Source organism: Physella acuta, unplaced genomic scaffold, assembly GCF_028476545.2.
Source record: "Physella acuta isolate Inbredline_101_S28 unplaced genomic scaffold, ASM2847654v3 ptg000082l, whole genome shotgun sequence".
Lineage (NCBI taxonomy): Eukaryota > Metazoa > Mollusca > Gastropoda > Physidae > Physella > Physella acuta.
The window spans coordinates 330,425-341,118 of NW_026731602.1; the positions used below are offsets into that span (position 1 = coordinate 330,425).

Here is a 10,694-nt window from a genome sequence, read left to right on the forward strand (position 1 = left end):
CTCTATACTAGGGTGCATTTGGTAGGATAAAATCTCTAATACTAGTTTCCATTTGGTAGGATAAAATCTCTAATACTGTTGTACATTTGGCAGGATAAAATCTCTAATACTAGTGTACATTTGGTAGGATAAAATCTCTAATACTGTTGTACATTTGGTAGGATAAAATCTCTATACTAGGGTGCATTTGGTAGGATAAAATCTCTAATACTAGTTTCCATTTGGTAGGATAAAATCTCTAATACTAGTGTACATTTGGTAGGATAAAATCTCTAATACTAGTGTACGTATAGTGGGATAAAATTCCTAAATATATTGTACATTAAATTGGATAAAATGTCTAAAACTGTTGTAGAATAAAATATTGTACGTAGAGCAAGATAAAAATCTCTACAAATATAGCACATATAGTTGGATAAAATCTTTAAATATATTGTATATCGTTGGGACTTGTTTTTTTTTTTTAGAAAGCACCAGTTTATAAGGCCAGTTCAACATGACGTTTGAATGTTTACTTGAAATCCTTAAAATATGCCATGCTATGCGAGCCGTTGTAAAAATCTACCAAGTATGCCCGTGTGTCTATAGAAAAACTACATCAATCCGCCACATGCCATGCAAGCGTTGTAAAAATGTATCGATTACGACAGTATGACAGTATGTCTTTAGATAGCCAGAATTAGACTCAAGCAGTCAACATTAAAAGTGCTGTTGACGTAGTTTACAACTATAAGAGCCGGAAGTAGGTTTTAAAAGTCTGCTATTTAAGTCTGCTATTTAAAGTCTTCTATTTTTAGCATGCTATGTCAAGTTTCCAGGAAGCGAAAAAAACTTCCGCCTGGAAAAGTAGAAAAATATTTACTGCAGCCGTTCTATTTATAGCACAGTTATATTTGTAATAAGTGGCTATAGTATAATTTTAAAAATCATCTTATAAGAAAATACGTTTTGTAGATGACTAAAAATACTGCTCGGGGTACATGAACCAAGTACAGATATGGGCAGCGGATTTAGTCAGACAGATAAAAGCAGAGCATAGATTTTTAAAAAAGCTACACCCGTGGCTTGAGCTCATTGAGTCAATTTTTTTGTTCCAGCTCATTGAGGCCATCAGTTTGTGTACCAGATGTTTTACTTCACATTTGAAGCTGATGCGTTGATCTCTTTGTTGATTCGTTATCCTTGCCTTATCCTTGCCTTATCCTTGCCTTATCCTTGCCTTATCCTTGCCTTATCCTTGCCTTATCCTTGCCTTATCCTTGCCTTATCCTTGCCTTATCCTTGCCTTATCCTTGCCTTATCCTTGCCTTATCCTTGCCTTATCCTTGCCTTATCCTTGCCTTATCCTTGCCTTATCTTTGCCCTGCCTCTACTTTAGACCTACTTGTCAAGTCTAGCGCCGTGTCAGGAGACTGAGGCTGGATTATGGCACTTGCATTCGTCAGATTCTGGGATTTTTTTGTCAGATCTATCGCCAGATTCTGGGATTGTTTAGTTACATCGAATGCCAGATTCTGGGATTGCTTAGTTACATCAAATGCCAGTTTCTTGGATTGTTCGGTTACATCAAATGCCAGATCTTGAGCCTGATCTGAACGTCGACGCTGCGTTAAGTTCTGTTTTCTTTTTGATACAAGGAGTTGGCTCCTGGCAGACCTTCGGTATCGAAGTTGGGAGTACGATTTAAAGATGGCTCTATGTGATGACTCGGGCTGCTTTGTCAAGTCTACCACCGGTTGTTGCTGTGGTTGCTTTTTTAAGTCTGTAACCGTTTGTAGCTGTGGTTGCTTTGTCAAGTCTACAAAAGTTTGTGGCTGTGGTTGCTTTGTCAAGTCTATTGTCGGTTGTGGTTGCTTTGTCAAGTCTACAAAATTGTGTGGCTGTGGTTGCTTTGTCAAGTCTACAAAAGTTTGTGGCTGTGGTTTCGTTGTCAAGTCTATCACCGTTTGTGGCTGTGGTTTCTTTGTCAAGTCTACCAAAGATTGTTGCTGTGGTTTCTTTGTCAAGTCTATCACCGTTTGTGGCTGTGTTTTTTTTGTTAAGTCTACGGTCGTTTGTGGCTGTGGTTGCTTTGTCAAGTCTTTTTCTGTCTCTGGAATGTTTGGGCGAGTCGGAACTGAGGTATTTTTTGAGTAACTGACACTCGGCGATGACGTGAGGTGTAGAGACTGGGGTGTTGCACCAGAAAACTGAGGTAGGGATATTTCATGCTGGTCAGTCGAAGCGACAAGTGCTGGCTCTTTTGTTAGTGCTTTTTCGATAATTGGTAGTTGCAGTGTTGATGAAGGAGCTATTTCCGGTAGCCTCTGAATTGGCCCTGGAGCAATTTCCGGTAGCTTCTTTGTTGGCGCTGGAGCGATTTCCAGAAGCATCTTTATTGGCACTGGAACAAATATTAGTACCTGCTGTATGGGGGTTGGAGCTATTTCCGGTAGCTTTTTTGATGGCGCTGGAACACTTTCTGGTAGCATCTTTTTTGACGTTGGAGCCTTTCCCGGTAGCTTTTTTGTTGACGCTGGAGACATTTCTCTCAGCTTCTTTGTTGACGCTTGAGCAACTTCCGGTGACTTCTTAGTTGACGCTGGAGAAATTTTCGGTAGCTTCTGTATTGGCACCGGAGCAATTTCCGGTAGCTTCTTTGTTGACACTGGAAAAATTCCCGGCAATATCTTTGTTGGCACCGGAGCAATTTCCGGTAGCTTTTTTGTTGACACTGCAGAAATTTCCGCAAGCTTTTTTAACACTGGAGCAATTTCCGGCAATATCTTTGTTGGTGCTGGAGCAATTTCCGGTAGTTTCTGTATTGGCACCGGAGCAATTTCCGGTAGCATTTTTGTTGACATTGGAGAAATTTCCGCAAGCTTTTTTAAAACTGGAGCTATTTCCGGCAATATCTTTGTTGGTGCTGGAGCTATTTCCGGTAGCTTCTGTATTGGCACCGGAGCAATTTTCGGTAGCTTCTTTGTTGACACTGGAGAAATTTCCGCAAGCTTTTTTAACACGGGAGCAATTTCCGATAACTTTTGTATTTGCACCGGAATGGTGTTGTCGGCAGCGGACACCCCGAGTACATGATGTCCAGCTTCTGACCCTCGCTGAGCGGCTGGCCGTGGTTGTAGGTCCGCAGCCTGTCCATGACGGAGTTGATGGTGGCACACGCCGCCTGCAGGATGTAGATCTTAGAGCCCGCCCGGTTCCTCACGTCTGGGTTGGCGGGAAGAATGGTCAACAGTCTGCTGAAGGCCCGGGACAGCGTCGATTGTCGTCTGCGTTCCTTGGGACAAGAAACAACAGTGAGTTGAAAAAGTTGCGGTTGTGTTTTGTATTTAGTAAGAATGGTGTATTTAGTAAGACTGCTGTATTTAGTATGAATGGTGTATTTAGTAAGAATGCTGTATTTAGTAAGAATGCTGTATTTAGTAAGAAAGCTGTATTTAGTAAGAATGCTGTATTTAGTAAGAATGCTGTATTTAGTAAGAATGCTGTATTTAGTAAGAATGCTGTATTTAGTAAGAATGGTGTATTTAGTAAGAATGCTGTATTTAGTAAGAATGCTGTATTTAGTAAGAATGGTGTATTTAGTAAGAATGGTGTATTTAGTAAGAATGGTGTATTTAGTAAAAATGGTGTATTTAGTAAGAATGGTGTATTTAGTAAGAATGGTGTATTTAGTAAGAATGCTGTATTTAGTAAGAATGCTGTATTTAGTAAGAATGCTGTATTTAGTAAGAATGGTGTATTTAGTAAGAATGGTGTATTTAGTAAGAATGCTGTATTTAGTTAGAATGGTGTATGCACTCAGTGATTTGTCAAGGGACGCATCATTTTTTCTGCTTTTGAAACCCAACCCTCTACACTATGCTAACAAACTGTCGTGAACCCAACCCTCTACACCATGCTAACAAAGTGGCTTGAACCCAACCCGCTACACCATGCTAAGAAAGTGTCGTGAACCCAACCCTCTACACTATGCTAACAAATTGGCTTGAACACAACCCGCTACACTATGCTAACAAAGTGGTTTGAACCCAACCCTCTACACTATGCTAACAAAGTGTCGTGAACCCAACCCTCTACACTATGCTAACAAAGTGGCTTGAACCCAACCCGCTACACCATGCTAAGAAAGTGGCTTGAACCCAACCCTCTACACCATGCTAACAAAGTGGCTTGAACCCAACCCTCTACACCATGTTAACAAAGTGGCTTGAACCCAACCCTCTACACCATGCTAACAAAGTGGCTTGAACCCAACCCTCTACACCATGTTAACAAAGTGGCTTGAACCCAACCCTCTACACCATGTTAACAAAGTGGCTTGAACCCAACCCGCTACACCATGCTAAGAAATAGTCGTGAACCCAACCCTCTCCACCATGCTAACAAAGTGGCTTGAACCCAACCCTCTACACCATGCTAACAAAGTGGCTTGAACCCAACCCTCTACACCATGTTAACAAAGTGGCTTGAACCCAACCCTCTACATCATGTTAACATAAATTTTCCTGAATCCTCTGGACGACGTCACGTACGCAGTGTATCTTTCAGACATTTTTCATCGTGTTGGGGGGGGGGGGGGGGCTTTAATTTTCTGATTGGCCGGACGGACACTGACTGAAGACTGAGCATATATTTTGAATATTAAATCTTTTGCGTTCGATGTGTGTATATCCCCCCCCCCCCTCGCCCTGGAGATAACTCTGGACATACCTGCATGTTAACGAGTAGTCTTTTCCTCTCAATCTCAGCATGTTCTACATCATGTTTTCTTCTTCGTGAGGGGGTGGTGCTGGAAGGGGAGAGGGGGGTGGTTGTGGGGGTGGTTTTAGAGGGGGTGGTGGTTGTGGAGGTGGTGGTTGTGGTTGTGGTGCCGGTTGTGGAGGGGATTGTAGGAGGCGTGGTTGGTGTCGCAGCTAGTGTGTCCTCGCTGTCTCCTGTCTGGGTTGCTGATGTGTCCGTGTCGTGCACCTCCATGTTGGTGTCGTGTGTGGTCAACATCAACCAGGACACCAGCACTGATGTAGGTAGTTGTGTTTGACCCCAGCACTAGATGTACATCTGTTGGCACTAGCAGTAGTTCTGATGGATGAACGATTGCAATTAAACTTTATAGATACAATTTGAATTAATTGCGTTGACAGTAATACAATTGTTGGAATGATTCTGAATACCGTCGTCCAGAGGCGTAGCAAGGGCGGGGCGGGGGGTGCGGACCGCACTGGGTGACACCATTTAGGGGGGGGGTGACACCAAGGCAAAATAATCTCAAAATGTACAGAAGAAAAATGCTTTTTGCCAGTTCTATTAATGATTAATTTAAGTTAAATAGTCTTTTTTAACGTACTAACTATAGAGAAAACAATTCTACATCCAACTGTATTATTTGCAGATTACAGATAAACATTGTTACTATTAAGTCTGCAGTGATTAAAGATTATACACATACACACACACATATTATATATATATATATATATATATATATATATATATATATATATATATATATATATATATATATATATATATATATATATATATATATATATATATATATATATATGTATGTATATATATATATATATACTTTGTTTCTTGAGGGTGGGGGCATCACGAAGTGCCGCACCGGGTGACACCGACCTAGCGACGCCACTGCAGTCGTCTAATAATAGACTCTTCCAAAATAAGGTGAGTTAAGTTGTTACTAGTATTGTAAACTCGTCTACTTTTATGTTTAGATATCAGGGTAGGACTAAGTTTGGGGCTCGGATTAGGGATAGGCTTAGTATTGACATTAGCAAGTCATTTGCGTATTTAATTAGCTACCTAACGCCCCATTTTGTAAAGAAGATGCTATTATTGCACCATAGTTGAACACTGGTATAAGAAATCCACGCCCTCTTAGAGATTACAGGAAAGAAAGTGGGAGCTATCTCCCCTAAACTTTCTCGTATTTTCGTGTTTATTTAATTTGTTTCCTCTTTATTTTGTTTTTCGTTCTTTTGTCTGTCGTGCTTCGTCATCGATCGAAACTGGCGAGCGAAATTTCGACCACTCCTAACCGACCGAAACTTTGCAAATTTAATAATTGTGTTTTATAATTTTTGTTTGTAATGATTATACTTGTGAATAAATCACGGGAGTAAAACTTGTATAAACGTGTTTCAAGATTGGTCATCTAGTCATCAAGAGGTATAGAATAATGATCGTTTGCTCATTTGCTTACATTTCACAGTTCAAATCAGCTTTCCATATTTTCACATCTTTTAGCCTCTAATTGTGACAATAAAACACAAATACCTTCACAACGACATTTTAATCAAAAAATATTTTAGACTTAGTGACAGCAAAAATGGAATTAAAAGACAAAATACTAGTGAAACAAACGTTTTGTTTTTAATTGCGAACGTGAATTTAGGATATCTTTTATCAATAAATTTCTTTACGTGAGATAATAAAAGGAAAATTTTGTTACCTCCCATTGTTGTAATTTCCTCTGTATTCCAAGGGATATAATCCATGTATTTTTTTCTTTATACGGTAACCTCCCTTTCTAATTTAGGAAACAAAAATAAATCGGTAATGGTTTCCCTTAATAAACCTTCTCGTATATTCTTATGGAACAGTACCCTCATTCCTGCCTGAAATTTTAAATTCGCCCCCCCCCCTTCTCGTTAAATTTTCAAGTGCCACCACCCTCCCTCGTAGAAATATCTGAAAGATTCCATCTTAAGTCTGATCTTGTCGTGTTTTATGCTGCTAAAACTCTGATATTACCACAATTTACCCATCGAGGTTTCAAGAAAAAGTGGCAGACCCTAAGGAAAAATATCGATGAGCCAACAGGAACAGTGCATACTTTCTCGTATATGCAGTGGCGGATTAAGGGGGGTGCTGAAAGGGCTGCAGCTACGGGCCCCCGATTTTTAGGGGCCCCCAAATTTACCACCTAATTGTAACTAGTAGTAAAGGCATTAAAAAAAACAAAAAAACATCTACATTGGTCAGAATACAATAGGATATCACATTACGTTTTTTCCCCAAATTTACATACCAGGTACAAGGGGGTGAAGGCGGAGGGAGGGGGGGCGGAGGGCTCACTTAATCGACCCATCGCCATCCACCTCAGGTAAAACAATCTCCAGGCGACCGTAGTTCTCTTCCTGCACATAACAACTAGGTGCGACACTAATGTCTTCCTATAAAATACAGCATTGTTCAAGTTGAGATGGGGAAGGGGGGGGGGGGTAACTCACTAGGCCTAACATCAACCGTGGCCTCAGTTGTAACAATAAACAATGGCGAACTTTGACCTTTAAGTATTTTTCCAATTTAATTAAACTGTGAACTCTGTCCGACCCGTTAGGGTAATGGAAACTGGAACCTCTTTTGTTGAGCTTGGCATATCACCCCCCCCCCCCCCCCACTTCCGGCACGTCCCCAAACTATATCTTCCTCCCCGAAATCCCATTCGGAATTACATTTGTTGAGTCAGTCATTCTTTTGGATTTATTCGCACGGAGTCTACTCAAGAGTTCAAAATTTTTCTTGATTTCCAACCCTCCACCATTATCCAGGCTTCAGACTTTTCAGATAGACAAAGTAATCCTAAAGGCTCGTTCATCAGACCTATATGTCAAAAAATTGCTTGCTGGAGAAAAAACGACAATTTGCAATTTCAGCAAAGAGCCGGACTGTTAATTAGATTCAGCCTTGTTTTTTTTTTTTAAATTCTATTGAATATGTCTCGTAACTATCCTAGTGGGGCAAAAAAACGCGCATTATCGGTGAAAAAAAGAAAGATCGAAGCTGAGCTTGCTGAAAAAACTACAAAACTGCTCTCCTTTTTCAAACCAACTTCGAGTACCAAGGAAAATAGTCACATAGAAAAGGGATCTGCAATTGAATCAGACACCGCCGGGGTAAAAGATGTAGAGCAGGCTCCTACTTTAAAACAATGTGATTTGAAAGATGATACAGCAAAACCCCTTGAAGATAGTCATGCTATATACGACCTTCATTTTTGGCCAGAGCGGGAAAAGATGTCAGAGGCATTTAGAAACTATTGGATTCAACGTGGTACTACACCATGTCAAAACAAAAACGGGGACTTTAAAGAATCGGTCATACAGTTAGAAAGAGAGTCACAACGTCGGTTCTGCACCATTTCTTTATTCACACGTGTCCATGCACGAACAGGAGAAAAATTTGAAAGAAATTGGTTGTGTTATTCCAAAACAAGCGGGTGTGTTTATTGTTTTGTATGTAAGCTGATGTCACCTATAACTAACAAAATGACATCAGGGTTCAAACAATGGAAAAGTGCCCATGAAGTGCTATCTAGGCATGAAAATTCAAAACAACATATTGATTCATTGGCAGCGCTGTGTTCACGAAAATCTACTGGTCAGATTGACAGGAAACTTGTAACGCAATATGAAAGTGAAATTCAGTACTGGAGACAAGTACTTCACAGAATCGTGAGTGTGGTACAGTTTCTTTGTATTCGTGGTCTTCCGTTCCGGGGCAGAACTGAAGAGGTTGGCTCCCCAAACAATGGGAATTATCTCGGGTTGCTGGAGCTGTTAAGTCAGTACGATACCTTTCTCGCAGAACATATGCGGATACACGCCAACAAAGGACGAGGACATACATCCTACATATCTTCAACAATATGTGAGGAGATGATTGAACTTATGGGCCAAAAGGTTTTGTCTGTAATTGTAGATGAAATAAAGACAGCGAAATATTTTTCTATATCTGTAGATTCGACTCCAGATGTTTCACATGTTGATCAACTCACAATCGTTATTCGCTATGTACAAGACACCGGACCTATTGAGCGCTTCTTAAAATTTGTACCAATGTTTTCACACACTGGTTCGGAAATAGCTAATTTAATATTAACATTTTTGGAAGAAAATGGAATTGACATTAAAAATTGTCGCGGTCAATCATATGACAACGCGTCCAACATGAGCGGCAAGTATAACGGCGTTCAGGCTAAAATCCGGGAGAAGTGTGACGTAGCATTGTATGTACCGTGCACAGCACATTCACTCAATTTAGTTGGGAACTGCGCAGCTGAGTGCTGCCCCACGTCAGTTGGGTTTTTTAATCTCCTTCAGAGCCTTTACTCTTGGCTTTCTGCATCTACCCATCGTTGGCATATACACAACAAGCACATGAATGGATTGCCTGTTGCTAAAGCTTTGTCGGAAACCAGATGGTCCGCTCGACATGATGCTGTTAAGGCTTTAAATAGAGGGTATAAGGAAAATATATCGGCTTTGGAGGAGTTAGCAGCCGATGAAAATCAACCTCTTAAATGTAGAGCTGAAGCTGAAGGATATCTTAAAAGTTTACAAAAACTAGAAACAGTAATATTATTGGAGGTATGGGATACAATTTTAGAGAGATTGCAAAAAACAAATGTATCTCTTCAAGAAAAAGGTTTATCTCTTAATACAGCAGTTAATTTGTTAAAATCTGTTCTCCTTTTTATTGAAAGTCAACGTAATGAATTCGCTAGCTTCGAATCAAAAGGAAAAATTAAATGTGAAGTCAAAGACTACACATATTCCAACAGACGACCACTAAAGAGGAAGCGACAATTTGACGAAAGCAAAGTTTCAGAAATGCAACTTTCTCCTAGAGAAAAATTTATGACTGAAGTATTCATCTGTGTGATCGACCACCTAACGACAGCTCTACATCATCGCTTAGATTCCTATAAAACTGTTCAAGAAATGTTAGATTTCTTCACTGACTTGACCAACCTTAGCACTGGTGACATTACAGGAGCAGCTACAAAACTGATCAACAAATATCCCGATTACTTTGAAGAATGTTTTTCATCGGAGTTGATTCAATTCGCCGAGCTGTTTAAATCAATTCATGGGGGAAAAGAGCAAAACGTCTACAATGATAGCATTGAATTAGAAATGTTGATGTTTTTAAATAGATTCAAGTGCATTCAGAGCTTTCCAAATGTGCACATTGCTCTTCGAATTTATCTGTGTATGATGACGTCTAACTGCAGTGGAGAGCGCTCATTTTCCAAAATGAAAAAGATTAAAAGCGATCTTAGAAGCACTATGGGACAGCAGAGACTTAGTATGCTCTCACTTATGAGCATAGAAAATGACATTGTAAGCTCACTAAATTATACAGAACTAATAGAAGAGTTTGCTATCAGGAAAGCTCGAAAATGTTCCCTATAAAAGTTACTTGCTCTTTAGTTCTAAATAAAAACAACTGTAATAAATGTAAGTATTCATAATTTCTTTTGCATTAGTAAATAAATAATTGTCACTTTAAATGCTCTTAAGTCTCAATGTAATTTAACATTACATTTAATGTAACATTTTTTGTATATGCCATGGCTTCTGTTAACATTTAGCTTATTCCATTCAACCTTTATTTTTGGAAAGGCATCTGTTTTGTGATGTCATTATATAAACTACGCATATATATATATATATATATATATATATATATATATATATATATATATATATATATATATATATATATATATATATATATATATATATATATATATATATATATATATATAGTTTAGGGGGCCCCGAAAAAAGTTTCAGCCAGGGGCCCCGCAGAAGCTTAATCCGCCCCTGCGTATATGAAAAGGATAGAGAAAGTGTTGTAATCGCGCTAAAAAAAAATAGAGA

The 10,694-nt window shown here is 39.3% G+C and overlaps 1 protein-coding gene across 1 annotated transcript; it reads left to right on the forward strand.

The window, feature by feature from the left end:
• The first annotated feature begins 8,294 nt into the window (after nucleotides 1–8,294).
• On the forward strand, nucleotides 8,295–10,223 carry LOC131957945 (zinc finger MYM-type protein 1-like). The gene has a single exon (XM_059322811.1). It carries the CDS (start codon nucleotides 8,295–8,297, stop codon nucleotides 10,221–10,223), a length of 1,929 nt encoding a protein of 642 aa, XP_059178794.1.
• The last annotated feature ends 471 nt before the right edge of the window (nucleotides 10,224–10,694 follow it).

Excerpts from the sequence above, each read along its gene's own strand:
- LOC131957945 (XM_059322811.1), top strand. The coding sequence starts at position 8,295 with ATGACATCAGGGTTCAAACAATGGAAAAGTGCCCATGAAGTGCTATCT.